Below are 13226 nucleotides of genomic sequence, written 5' to 3' on the forward strand. Positions count from 1 at the left end.
ATTTTGGTGAGTTCTTTCTGTCCCTTGTTTGTCTCGTTTGCATCCTCCTTGTGCCTCCCCTCCCCTCACGTCCTTCTTTCTGTCTTGGTGCGGGCTTATTTTGCCTCACATGCGCCATCCGTTGCAATTTCTTGCCTGCTGCTCCCCGTCGACAAGGAATCGCGGAATTGCCTGCCTATGCCTGCTTCCCACCCTGCTCGACTCTCCGTTGCTCGCCATTTGCAACAATTGTGCGCCGCAAATCCTCCCAGCGTCTGGGGCACATGGCCAAAACCCCACCATTTGCTTCGCAGTCAATTGCACTCGGCTTCCGTCCCACTCGCATTCGTCTCGCCATAGTACCTAGAAATCATACCCTCCGTGTCCTTCGCGTATCCTTATCAATTCTTGGACGACTTGCGCTCGCGTTTTGCTGCTATTTTTCGCTCTGCAATACGGCTTCGTCAGACTGCCTACATCTTCATCCAAATTGCGGGGAAGCCAACTTGGGCATTGTCAAATGGGTGCTACTGGGTGTCTGGTGACAGCTTGTGCTGCTACGCCCGTGCTTTGAGTATCAACTCAACCTTGGCGTACCGACGCTATCATAGCATCTTTTGCGTCCTTTGGCGTGTTGGCGGCGTCGAATACGGCCTCACATGCTTGTCTGGGGCCCAAGCATTTCTGTACACTATTGATTGCTAGCTAAAGGAAGTACATGGTAGCATGACAACCATCAGGCGGATGCTCTTTTGCGACCTTTTGACTGATTTCAATGCTCGAATTTGCTTGTTTTGTCTTTTTCTCCCCCCCTTTGCTATTCGCTACTTGAGCGACTTAAAACATTTACGCTGACTGGTTCTGCTTTCTTTTTCATCTGCAATAGGTGCAATTTGAGACCTCGACCTTTTTTTCTTTTTGCGCTTTCTATCCGTCATCACAGTCGCCTCGATTATACCCCGAGACGATAGTTTCCTATAACCAACCACCTGGCCACTGGCACTAGTTCTATCCACGCCTGTCTTGCGCGCCCCTGTGCCCCTGTGCACCGACTATTCTCGTTCTTCAATTTAACCAGCTCGACAAGTTGCCCACCACGGCCCGGTACGCCGCATTTGAGTCTATCCTTTACATCTCCTCTCAACCCGGGTTCTTGATTGTCGATACCCGGTAGCCCTAGTTTGTTGATTTTGGTTTCATATCACCAAGGATGTCTCATCGGCCAAATGCATTCAACAACCTCAGGATGGGGGGTTAGTACTCTCGCCCTGCCTTGTTCCCTGTTTGCTACAATGTCTTCAAGTTGCTGATCTGTGCTACAGAGGTCATTCGTGAGAAGGTTCAAGATGGAATTACAGGAGAAACCAGGGACTTGCAATACACGCAATGCAAGATTGTAGGCAATGGTTCATTTGGTGTAGTGTTTCAAACCAAGCTGTCTCCGTCAGGAGAAGATGCCGCTATCAAGCGGGTTTTACAAGACAAGAGATTCAAGGTTGGTGATGAGCACATGACGATGAGAGAAAAAAAAAAGGCAAATCGACTAACGCACCAAAGAACCGTGAACTCCAAATAATGCGAATCGTCCGACACCCCAATATCGTCCAGCTCAAAGCCTTTTACTACTCCAACGGTGAAAGGGTACGTACCAACTTACTAGCAATGCAGTTTGTGTTCCTTACTAACCAACCCCAAGAAAGATGAAGTTTATCTGAATTTGGTCCAAGAATTTGTTCCTGAAACCGTCTACCGAGCGTCTCGATTTTTCAACAAGATGAAGACTACCATGCCCATCCTGGAAGTTAAGCTGTATACGTACCAACTCTTTAGAGCACTGGCATACATTCACTCCCAAGGAATTTGCCACCGTGATATTAAGCCCCAGAATCTTCTACTCGACCCTAACAGTGGTATTCTTAAATTGTGCGATTTCGGTAGCGCCAAGATCCTTGTCGAGAACGAGCCCAATGTCTCGTATATCTGCTCTCGATACTACCGTGCCCCCGAGCTCATTTTTGGTGCCACCAACTACACGACCAAGATTGGTATGGAATCATATCCCGGAATGTAATCAGTAGACTTGACACCGCTAACTTCAAATGTAGATGTTTGGTCAACTGGATGCGTCATGGCCGAGTTGATGCTAGGCCAGCCATTGTTTCCTGGCGAGTCTGGTATTGACCAATTAGTCGAAATTATCAAGGTCCTTGGCACGCCAACGCGAGAGCAAATCCGTACCATGAACCCCAACTATATGGAGCACAAGTTTCCTCAGATCAAGCCTCACCCGTTCAATAAGGTGTTCCGTAAGGCAGATGCGAGTGCAATTGACCTGATTGCAAGATTGCTCGAATATACGCCGACCGAGCGACAATCAGCCATTGACGCAATGGTACACCCATTCTTCGACGAGCTCCGGGATCCAGGCACCAAGTTGCCTGACTCACGACATGGCTCCGGTCAGCTCCGAGACCTGCCTGCTCTGTTCGACTTTACGCGACATGGTAAGCATCAGCTTTGTTTTAACTCGTCATAAACTCTACTCTACGTTAATGTGATTAACCCGTATTTTCCCCATAGAGCTGTCCATTGCGCCGCACCTGAACGCACAGCTTGTTCCTGCTCACATTAAACCGGTTTTGGCCTCACAAGGACTTGATATCGACAACTTCACGCCGATGACGAAGCAGGAGATGATTGCCAAACTGGACTGATTGCTTACACAAGCAGACAGGAGAGGAAGCAAGCCATTGGTTGCTTAATGCGGCATCAAGCGGCTCTGGAACATATGCCCCATCCACTCCCGGCATCGAGCTGCAAGTGGAAAACTGGGGAAGATGCTCGATGTGACAGCTAGAACGAGATGTCGGGAGGAGGACTTTGTGCTCTCGAGACTGGCATGGTTGATTCGGCAAACACTTGCGTGCAACAGTCGGTCAGTCACCAAGCGAGATGGGCTTTGGGAGTGTGTTCTAGGGAATTGGATCGAGACACAATCTGTAACGAAGAGAAGCGATCATGATGATCCTCGAGGATCCGGTTTTTTTTTCTGTAGGGCGACCGGGTTTAATCTATATACTCTTGGGAAAAACGGCCAAGGTGGCTGTATGTGAAATGGGAGGGGAGATGATGACGCTTTAGACCAAGTTCCGATGCATGACAACAAAGGGAGGCTATCACTTTCGCTTTTTTCCTCTTTTCTTCCGCTGTCCATGTGTCACAAGTTCTTTTGGTGTTGTGGTTTTGGAAGAATTGGCTTGCTTTGTTCAATCAATGTCTGTTTTTGCACGAACCTTGAGTTGACGACTTCTTGTTGCGGCGGGGACGAAAAAAAAAACGAAGAAGAGAATGGGGGGACTAGCCGTGGGCTGTCTTGTCAGCACTGGTTGATGAAGAACGATTGGTATATGGAGATGGCCTGGACTCAGCATCACTGGTCTTGCATAGGACCACGAGAAACGGAACAAGGTGTGGATAATGGGTGGGGCAATATTTTATGAGTAGCGTATCTGGTATCTGGAGGAGTACTAGTTTTGACATCAGAGTGAGAAAAGGAAAAGAAGAGGATTTACTTGAGGTGTCATTACTTTTGGCCAACGAATTCTACGGATGGTGTCTTGACTGTCTGTTTCCAGCATGCGGCTGTGGACCTGGCTATATACCACGAGGTTGGAAGGACGGATTTCTGATTCCCAAGTTGGATCCTACCTTGGGATTTGCATCAACATATGAGCTATTTGCATGAGAAGCTGTGTTTTAAACAAAGCGACTTGATTTTTTTCCTCCTCTCTGTGTGCTCCGTAATACGAGTGGGTTTCATAGCTGGGCCTTTGTGTGATGCGAGTTGGGTCACGGTTGTCTGGTGTGATAATAAACTCCAGTTGCCTGAGGCACCAACGCGACCTCGAACCAACATTGAACGTTGTGGATCAGCCGTCACTTCCCAACCTGAGCTCTGTAAAGTATCGCCAGCCCTCGTGAGACCACATCGATACCTGCCCTGACAACCCATTGGCACGAGCATACCACTCCGCAAGCTCTATTGGCGACTGCGCAATGGCGGACTATGATAAACGCCAGTCTGGCGGGCAAAACAACCGCAAGAGGCGATATAGAGGTTGGTCGCACGTCTTCCCTTGGCCAAGAGAGAGGCTACTTTGGTCCCCTTCGCGGCAAGACTAACAAGGAGCTCTCAACGCAGATGACGATGATCACCATGACCGCCGTCAGCAGCGCCGACGCGTGGACTCGGCGCCTGTGGGGGTCCGCCTTCGACGTCAACTGCTAAGCCTTGCCGATTCCCCGTTGCGCCGATGGTCCGAGGAGGTCACGTCCATTGCGCGAATGGTCACGGACAACTACGACGACGAGAACCTGCGCAACAACTTTGTCGACCTTGCGCTGCAGCTGGCCGTGGAGCAGCCCCTCAAAACACCATTTGTCGGTGCCGTCGTGGTGGTGGCCAATGCGTTCAAGACGGAGCTGGTGGATGTGGTGCTTGCCCGTCTGGCAACTGGGCTGGAGGAGAATATCGCAAAGGGCCAGTGGAGAGAGGTGAAGCTTCTGCTGAAGCTGCTGGCGTGCCTGCAAGGGTGCTTGGAAGGGAGTGGCATCTTTCCGTTGTTGGAGGAGTTGTTTATGAGGGCTGCGGATTTGCAGACTGCAAGCTCGGATGATGTAAGTGTCCTTGGCTCGCCAAGTTGCATCATGTTCTTTTTGGTTGTGTTAATGCTTGGAGTGCAGGTTATCGGAACAGAAATCGTCAAGATTATTCTTCTTACCATTCCCTATGCGATGGCTGCTGCGCCAGGTCATTTCATCCAACAGGCCGCGGACATTATGGAAAAGACGGACGTCATTGCTTCCGAACCACACGCTCTCCAAGCCCTCGTCGATCCGTTCCATCCCGAAGGAAACGACGAAAGCCCCGCTTCATCAATGAACCTGTGTATGTTGCTCCAGAAACAGCTGCAGGCCGAGGCGTCCAAGAACTGGGCGCTTGCTTGCATCCCTCGACCCTGGGAAATGCCGCTAGAGGAGGTCGAGGTTCAAGAGAAGCTTGCGAATGCGGCCAAGCATGCACTCCCCGCGATTGCCGTTCCTCCCACAGCCATCGCCGGGCCTCGCCTGCTGTTCCCGGAGATTTACTTCTCTGTGTACGGTGGCCAAGAGGTCGAATCGGTCCCGCCTCCGAGCAACATTGCCGCATCTCTTATCCGTGATGCACTCGCCGACACCATCAACGTTTTACACTTCAACAGAAATGCTACTGCTCGATTCTTGATGGATCTTGATTGCTACTTCGCCGACGGGACGTTTGTCAAGCGGGCTACTCCATTCGACGAGCTGCGCAACCAGCCCGATCATCGTTCAACATGGAAGCCCGAAGATGTTGCAGTGGATGCCGTCTTTTCACAGTTTTTCCAGCTTCCCAAGTCTGAACACAAGGTCGTATACTATCACGCCGTCCTGACTGAAGCCTGCAAACTTGCGCCAGCAGCTATTGCCCCCAGTCTTGGAAGAGCCATACGGTTCCTGTACCGCAACATGCCGCGGACAGATCTTGAACTCAGCTACCGTTTTTTGGATTGGTTCTCACATCATCTCAGCAACTTTGGGTTCACTTGGAAGTGGGCTGAGTGGTCCGAAGATACTGTCTTACCTGACCTCCACCCGTGCAAATGGTTCCTGCTCGGCGCCTTGGACAAGGAGATTCGGCTAAGTTTTGCACAGAGAATCCAAAAGACGCTTCCAAAACCATACCACGCCCTTATTGGGCCTGACAAGGAGAAAGACGTGCCTGATTTCAAATATACAAATCCTGGTAAGTATACGTATCAGAGGATGTCAACCTTCTGCTGGGATCAATGGCCAAAAAAAAAATTCAAGGCTAACCGTAATACAGATACCCCCTTTGCCAAGGAAGGCCAAGAAATCAGCACCCTCCTACGACGCAAAGCACCAGATGAAGAAATCCAGCCTCTCATCGACAGCATCCAAGCCCAAGCCAAGGAGCAAGCCCTCGACCCCGTCGTCGCCAGCACAGATGTCTTCATGACAGCCGTGTGCTGGGTTGGATCCAAATCACTGAGCCACGTGCTCGCATGCATCGACCGCACAAAGGGCCGCCTCATCGACGTCGGCACCGCGCACCCGGCCGCCCGCTCCCAAATCATCTCGTCCATCATGAACTACTGGGCCGCCCACCCGGGCGTCGCCATCACCATCATCGAAAAGCTCCTCAACTACTCCATCCTGACGCCCTTTTCCATCGTGGACTGGACCCTCGTCGCCAGCAGCCCCTCCAACGGCACGCAGGGCGGCGAGGCCCTCGGCCGCTCTCACATCTTTGAGCTCGTGGCCAACACGGTCGCCAAGGTGAGCGGGCGCGTCCGCCAGCTCCTCACGTCCCCCGACGCAGACGCCGACACCCGCGACAAGGAGGTCTCTTCGATGCGCGACCTGTTCGCCGCCATCAACGACGCCCTAGCCAGCTGGGCCTCGGGCAGCAAAGACCAACTCATGGAGGACGGGGACGGGTCCTCGGAGCGGGAGGCCATGATCCGGAGGTGGGGGCAGCGCTGGCTCCGTGTTTTCCAGCGCCTAGCCGCCATAGAGGAGACGTTTGTTGCCGAGGCCAAGAACGGCCGGTGGACAAGCACGGCCGACGCCGCAAGCGAGGCGGCGGCGCAACCAGGCGGCGCCCAGGAGTGAGAACCCCCCCGTCATGAAATGGGTTGTACAGGTTAGTCTAGTTGGTATTTGGATGGGGCGTGTACATTACATCAATAAGGGTACTTGATTAAAACAAACTTCGTATTCACATGGATATCAAACCGAACGCCTTCTAAGGTACATATATGCATGTAATGTACAGCGTGACCTGGCCATATTAGACAATCAGCTTCCGTTTAATCGGCTGTATACCCTGTTCCTCCTCGTCCCTTATCTGTTTAATCTTTTCGAGTAAATGGCTGGGAGCAAGTTAGACTTTCTGTTTTCTTCTTACTTTTTCGATCGCGCGGCGCTGCGGCGGGGGTTGTTGTTTCTGCGAAACCGCTCGACTAGAGCGCGGAAACGGCCCCTCGCTAATCCACTTAGATCGGGGGACACTGGCGTGCTTGCCGGCGTGCCCTGTGACGCTGCCGTTGCTGCTGCTGCAATGGGAGGGAATAAGGAGGACGGGGAACGGGGCGGGGCGGATGGAGGAAGAGGTAGCGGGGGTACGGGATAGGAGTGACGTGGCAAGGGGGCATCGAAGCAGACTTGGATTAGAAACGGGGGGAAGTAGGCATACTTGATGGGCATGTGGTTGCGGGCGCCCTCCGTCATGGCGAGGTTGACCCGTGCGAGTTGCTTCTCGTGGTCCCTGAAGTGCTGCTGGATTCTCTGCTGGCACTCTTCGTGGTCGCCTCCTCGGACTATGTAGTCGCATCCTTGTTCGTCGCAGGTCCACATGTCGTGGGGACCGCGGGGGGAGGAATCGGGAATCCGGTCGGCCCTGATGACGAGTTTGATAAGTTCTATGCCGAACTTGGATTTTGCTTCCCTGCTGTCGGCGCCGACATCGTTGTCCGCGTCGTTTTCATCCTGGGAGTTGAGGTCGGGGGCACCGTCCATGGAGTCGTCTTCGGCGAAGTAGTGGGAGCGTTTGGCGCCGGGGGATCCATTATCATCGCTTTCGAATTCATCGCGGGGTCGTTTCGGAGCGCGATTTACGGGGCGCAGGGCGGATTTCCCGGGCGTGCGTGTAGGACGTTTGCCTTGCGGCCTGGGAGTTTCCGGCACAGCAGAAGGGTGTTGAGGGTGGTCATCGGTACTGCCGCTGGGGTCGATGGAAGGTTGTTGCGAGGCGGTTCCCTTTCGAGGTTGTGATTTACGGGGGACAAGAATGATGGGGAAGTCGGATGGTTTGTATGCTCGTGGTTGGAAGGGGGTCGTGGCCAGTTCCTGAAGTATGCTAAATATTTCGTGAGTGTGGTATTTCGGGTCCAGGGTCTCAACGAGAGCCTTGGAGTAGTAGTGGAGGGCGTCCTCGACGCCCTGTTTGTAAGAGCCAGGGCGGCTATCTTTGTAAGTGGGGAAGTAACGGCTAAAGAACAGTTTGGTGAGGGTTTGTCGATATGTCATGCCAGTTTTGCTGGCGCCAGTACTGCTATATACATCTTCCAGTGCAGCGAGGGCAGAGCGCAATGGCGAGTCGGCGGCATCGTCCTGCCCGCCCGGGACGTAGAGTGGCATGACGGGGACTGGCGCTGGGGTGGATTCTTGGCTAGGCTTCTCGGCAGTTTTGGGAGCGGTTTTGGGAGCGGTTGAGGCTGGTCTTGGTCTTTGGCTTGCCTGGAAAGCCTTCTCGTCGGTGACTTCGACGCTGCTGCTCTTGATGGAGCGGGAGCGGGCCTTTTCTCGGGAGCCGTGTTCTGCGTCTGATGAGTGCACCTGGAGACGCAGCTTCTCCATTGCCTCTCTGATTCGGTGACTCAGCTCCTATTAGAGGTGAAAGGGCAAAGGAGTTAGCATCGCACGGACGTAGAGACTCAAACAGTAGCCAGATGAGCTTACAACATGCTTCGTGGTTATATATTTGTAAAAGGCCGTTGGCTTCCAAGTGTCGGCATCTTGTGAGAATTGATCAATAAAGAAAGCACTGTGCTCGTCGGCCCTTTCATGGACTTCCTCCCGGGTTGCGCCATCACCAATGCGCGCGGCGTACTGCGGGTGTCAGTCCAATGTGACGGCAATGTCGAATGGAAAGGGAAAACCAGGATACCTTGTGAAATACTTGGTCCAGCTCGTCCGTGAAGGCGCTATTTTTCGCTTTTTTGGTCTTCCTCGGCGGGTCGTCTGTATAAATGTCAAGCATGTTGTAAAACATGGTTGTTGCCTCGCACATTTTGTTATACATGGGCTTGTAGGCAGGACATGGATCGATCTCGTACCAGCCGCCCTGGCCCGAAACCCATATCAACGGTCTTCCATCTGGCGATTCTCCAATAGAGTAGGATGTGCAACGTCGAATCTCGAGCGGGGTGGCGCCGCGAACTCTCATAATGACTGGCAAATATCAGACGCAGTTCTTTGGGGGAGTGCATGGGGATGGATGGGCCATGTTACGGTTCGTCCTCTGGGCGGGATCATCGATCATGAGGTTGCCCCTCACAATGAATGGGCCTTCATGGCCGGCGTGAAGGGCATTTTTGATCCTTTCGCCGTCTTTATCCAGCACGATGGCACCTTGGAGCTCGAAGATGGGCCAGTCGTCGGAGGAGGTGGCCTTAGGTACGGATCGCACGACAGAGGACTCTTGACGCCAGCGGATTTGCGAGGTATCGACGGTTTCCACGCTGGACGTAGACGCCCTGCGCCTGCGCCCCGTCATGTTGGCGGCTATGATGCAAGAGGAGACGGTGTGAAAGGCGTTGGGTATGTCTCGCAGGTTGGTGGACGGAGGAGGGGATGAAGTCGCGAAGTGCTGCGATGAGGCACGCGACGGGGATTGCGGATTGCGGATTGAGGCGATTGGCGGGGCAGTTTCAAGTGCGAGTTGGCAGCGCTTCCATGTTGCGATGCCACTTGTGAACCGGGCGTTGGGACTCTGACAGGCTACCGTGACAGTTGGCGGTTGCAGGGCGGGTCGCTGCAGCGTCTACCTTGGCACTTGGCAGGTGAATTGCTCGGCGGGCTTGATGTCCTTTTGCTAGGTGCAAGTGCGCTCGACACGAGTCACGCCTCACCAGGTACTTACCTGGCCATTAGACTTTATACTTGCATATATAATGGTAATGGTAATATATGTCAGTATATATATTATAATACGTAAGTATATTTTACTGTGACTTCCTTTGATATAAGAACCTTTTAAATATAATCAATACCCAAGTAGTAGGCGGGCAAGCGCACCCAGCAAAAAGAGTCTAGTGAGCCTGCCGAGCAATTCACCTTGGCAGTGGACATCGATTGAACTGGTCTGGTCTGGTTGGTCCCGGCTGCCGGGCCAGTGAGTGCCTGGAGGACCTCTCGGCCAATGAACTGCGGTTGACCCCCCTCCCTGTGGTGTCCCCGGTTGCAGGCCGACTTTTTTTTTTTTTTTTGTTTCCCCTTTGGTCGCCCAGGAAAGTTTGCGGCGCATCACCGCATCACAGCAACACGGCATCCCAGACTTTTGAATTTTTGACTTTTGCAGCAGCGGATTTATCCTGTTTTTTATTGCTTTCGATCCAAACGAGTAACCAGGCGCCGGCAAGGCAGCTGCGGCTCTTCAATCGCACAATCGCTACCTTATTTGCGCGACACGTGCCAGTTGCGCTCGCATGCGACGAGCTGGAAAGGTGTTGAAAATGGCGTCAGACGTCGTCCGTGATGGCGTCTTTGGTAAGTCTTCAGTCTCGCTTTCTATTCTTTCCCAGCGCATAGCCCCACGCAACAGCATGGCCCTCATCGCTCTGTGGCAGTTGCTAACCCGAACTCGCAGCCATCAACAAACCATGCGGCCAGAGTTCAGCCCAGGTGGTGCGAGAGTGCCAACAAGCCTTCAACCCTTCGACCTTCTTCCGACCCATGATTGAGGCCGAATTGGCGCGACGGCTTAAGGAGTCGGGCAAACAATTCAATCGCCGAAAGGCCGAAAAGAAGGCATCACAGGTTAAAATAGGACACGGGGGCACCTTGGATCCCCTGGCAACCGGCGTGCTGATCCTGGGCATTGGTTCTGGCACCAAGGTGCTGTCGCAGTTTCTCGACTGCACCAAGACATATGAAATGACCGTCGTCTTCGGAGTGAGCACCGACACCTACGACCGAGTTGGCAGGGTTCTATCCAGAAAAGGCTACGATCATGTTACCCGGGAACTGGTTGAGAAGGAGCTGGAAAGCTTCCGGGGCAAGCAGACACAGATCCCACCACTGTACTCGGCTCTTAAAATGAATGGGAAGCCGCTTTATGAATATGCCCGAGAGGGCAAGCCTATCCCCAGGGAAATTGAGGGCAGGCAAGTAGAGGCGCTGGAAGTCGAGCTCGTCGAGTGGTACGAGCCCGGGAAGCACAACCACAGGTGGCCAACGGACGAGGCCGAGGCCGCGGAGCGTAATCTCGCCGAGCAAGTGTGGAGGGTGAAGAAGCAACAAGAGACGGGCAAGACGCTGACGCCCGAGGAAAGGGAGCAGGACGACCAGGCCATAACGGCGCACGAGACGTTCAAGAGGCGCTTCGAGGAGCGGCAGGATGAGCTGATCAAAGACCTCCCGCTCAAGAAAAGTCGACACAGCAAAGACCCCAAGGCCCTGATGTCGGGGGCCCTTGGACAAATGCCCCAGCCCGTCTATTCTAACAAGGGGTCCAATTTGGTTCCTGCCACGCCCGACTCCAGCACACCTCCGCCGTGGAGCGACGAGGGCCCTCCCGCGTGCAAGATTCGGCTCACCGTGTCATCAGGCTACTACGTCAGAAGTTTCTGCCACGACCTGGGCTCCAAGCTGGGGTCGGCGGCCATCATGGCGGAGCTGTGCCGCGTGCGCCAGAGCGACTTTACAGTCGGCGGCACAAACACACTGGAATACGACGACCTGGGCAAGGGCGAAGAGGTCTGGGGCCCCAAGGTCGCCGACATGCTGGCGCGCTGGAACGGTGAGCCAGAGAGCAACTGGCCGGGACGGCAAACGAGCCCCAAGCCCGACCACGACACGTCGCCGTTCAAGAAGCAGCAGCAGAAGCGCCGCCTGTCGACAGAGGCCGATTCCCCCAGTCGGCAGGACAAGAGGGGGCGGTCACCGTCAAGCGAGTCTGCCGAGCCTCCCCGCAAAGCAACCAGAACCTCGTCGGCGGCGAAGCCCAGCCTGGAAGCGGCAACGAAATCCGATGACGAAAAGTCATGGAATGGCATTGAAGACTAGAGTATATATAAATAAATGAATAAATAAAGAATCAAATACTACAAAAAGGAGCTAATGACGTGTATAAATAATTAGCCTTGGGGGAGAAGTGCGCGGCATTAGAGAATGTAACAAGCCGCAATTCGGAGCCGCAATGTCGATATATTCAGGCAGACACGAGCATCATCTCGCATGTCATGCACGGTGATATTACGGCACTGGTTCTAGTCATACACGCATGATCCAAATATGGAATGTCCTCTACATGCCGTTACAACGCCTGGTATCTCATGCTCTAGAAACAAAAAAAACATCAATATATAGCCAAAAAAAGACCCCCGCTAGATTTTCCCCGCCATCCAACGCTCCCCAGTCCAAGTCGCCAGCACGCCAATGTTCAATGTTCAATGTTCAATGTTCACTTGTCAAGAATACTCCGGACGCGCTCGATGCGGGCCATGGCGGCCTCCAAACGGTCCAGGCGCCTCCTCTTGTCGTCGTCGCGCGCCTCGAGCTCGCCGACGCGCTCCTCGAGGCGCGCGCGGGCGCGGCGCTCCGCGGCCACCATCTCGTTGGCCTGCTCGAACAGGCTGACGCTCAGCTCCTCGACCTCCCTGCTCGTGGCGCTCAGGCGGCCCTCTGCCTCGCGGCGCAGCGTCTGCTCGCGCGCCAGCGCCTCCATGAGGTCCTCGGCCGGCGGGGGCGGCAGCGGGGGGGAGATTTGGCGGCGCGCGTCGGCGCGCAGGCTGGGCGTCGACTTGCGCGGGTACAGGAGGGCCGAGAGGCGCGACGGCAGCGTGGGCGACTGCGTCGTCGTTATCGTCGTGGTGGCCGCCGGGGAGGGCTGCGACGGAGGGCGCTGCGGGGTCGAGGGCCGGCGCTGGTGCTGCTGGGCGCGGAGGGCGTGCAGCTCCTCGTCGGACTGGGCGCGGCGGCGGGCGGCGTCGCTGGCCTGGGCGGTGAGGTCGTGGATGGTGGACTCGAGCTGGGCGATTTTCTGGCGCGCGAGGGCGAGGTCTGCGTCTGCGGGGGGCGGGGGGGCCGCGAGGCCGCACCCCGGGCAGCAGGTTGTTGGTGGCGGCGCGGCGGGCGTGCTGGCTGTGGCCGTCATGATGGGGGCTTTTTGGTGTTGAGGTTGTCGTCGGTGGTGGGAGAGATGAGTCGGCGGGTTTTATGGCTGGGGAACAGAGGATGAAGGGAATTGAGTTGCTGGTAATGGGGAGAAGGGAGAGACGAAAAAGTTGTCTCGCAACGCTTGGGATACTCGCGTCTTCATTCCTCGGCGGGATGGGGCAGTGCCTGTTGGTTGTGTTTTTTTTTTTTTTTTTGCTGTTTGTTCAATGTCCGACGTGCGTTGTGAACTTGCGAGTTTTGTCCCA

General features: G+C 54.5%; 5 protein-coding genes across 5 annotated transcripts; 3 read left to right on the plus strand and 2 right to left on the minus strand.

The window, feature by feature from the left end:
* Positions 1–1189: 1189 nt before the first annotated feature.
* gsk3 (Protein kinase gsk3) lies at positions 1190–2693 on the plus strand (the record flags this gene model as incomplete). The annotated part of the gene is made up of 6 exons (XM_014684402.2): positions 1190–1232; positions 1302–1474; positions 1537–1620; positions 1676–2024; positions 2085–2483; positions 2560–2693. 6 exons carry the CDS (start codon positions 1190–1192, stop codon positions 2691–2693), a joined length of 1182 nt encoding a protein of 393 aa, XP_014539888.2.
* Positions 2694–4035: 1342 nt separating this feature from the next.
* Positions 4036–6693, plus strand: cbc1 (Nuclear cap-binding protein subunit 1; the record flags this gene model as incomplete). Its single annotated transcript, XM_066131711.1, has 4 exons — positions 4036–4096; positions 4181–4656; positions 4723–5803; positions 5885–6693. The coding sequence occupies 4 exons, from the start codon at positions 4036–4038 to the stop codon at positions 6691–6693; spliced, it is 2427 nt and encodes an 808-aa protein (XP_065987939.1).
* Positions 6694–6984: 291 nt separating this feature from the next.
* On the minus strand, positions 6985–9358 carry G6M90_00g106750 (uncharacterized protein; the record flags this gene model as incomplete). Its single annotated transcript, XM_014684404.1, has 4 exons — positions 6985–8466; positions 8542–8691; positions 8750–9033; positions 9094–9358. 4 exons carry the CDS (start codon positions 9356–9358, stop codon positions 6985–6987), a joined length of 2181 nt encoding a protein of 726 aa, XP_014539890.1.
* Positions 9359–10316: 958 nt separating this feature from the next.
* G6M90_00g106760 (uncharacterized protein) lies at positions 10317–11868 on the plus strand (the record flags this gene model as incomplete). The annotated part of the gene is made up of 2 exons (XM_014684405.1): positions 10317–10350; positions 10451–11868. The coding sequence occupies 2 exons, from the start codon at positions 10317–10319 to the stop codon at positions 11866–11868; spliced, it is 1452 nt and encodes a 483-aa protein (XP_014539891.1).
* A 397-nt stretch (positions 11869–12265) lies between these two features.
* Positions 12266–12958, minus strand: G6M90_00g106770 (uncharacterized protein; the record flags this gene model as incomplete). The annotated part of the gene is made up of 1 exon (XM_014684406.2): positions 12266–12958. One exon carries the CDS (start codon positions 12956–12958, stop codon positions 12266–12268), a length of 693 nt encoding a protein of 230 aa, XP_014539892.2.
* Between the last annotated feature and the right edge of the window lie 268 nt (positions 12959–13226).

This window comes from Metarhizium brunneum, chromosome 7 (assembly GCF_013426205.1).
Source record: "Metarhizium brunneum chromosome 7, complete sequence".
NCBI classification, from domain to species: Eukaryota; Fungi; Ascomycota; class Sordariomycetes; order Hypocreales; family Clavicipitaceae; genus Metarhizium; species Metarhizium brunneum.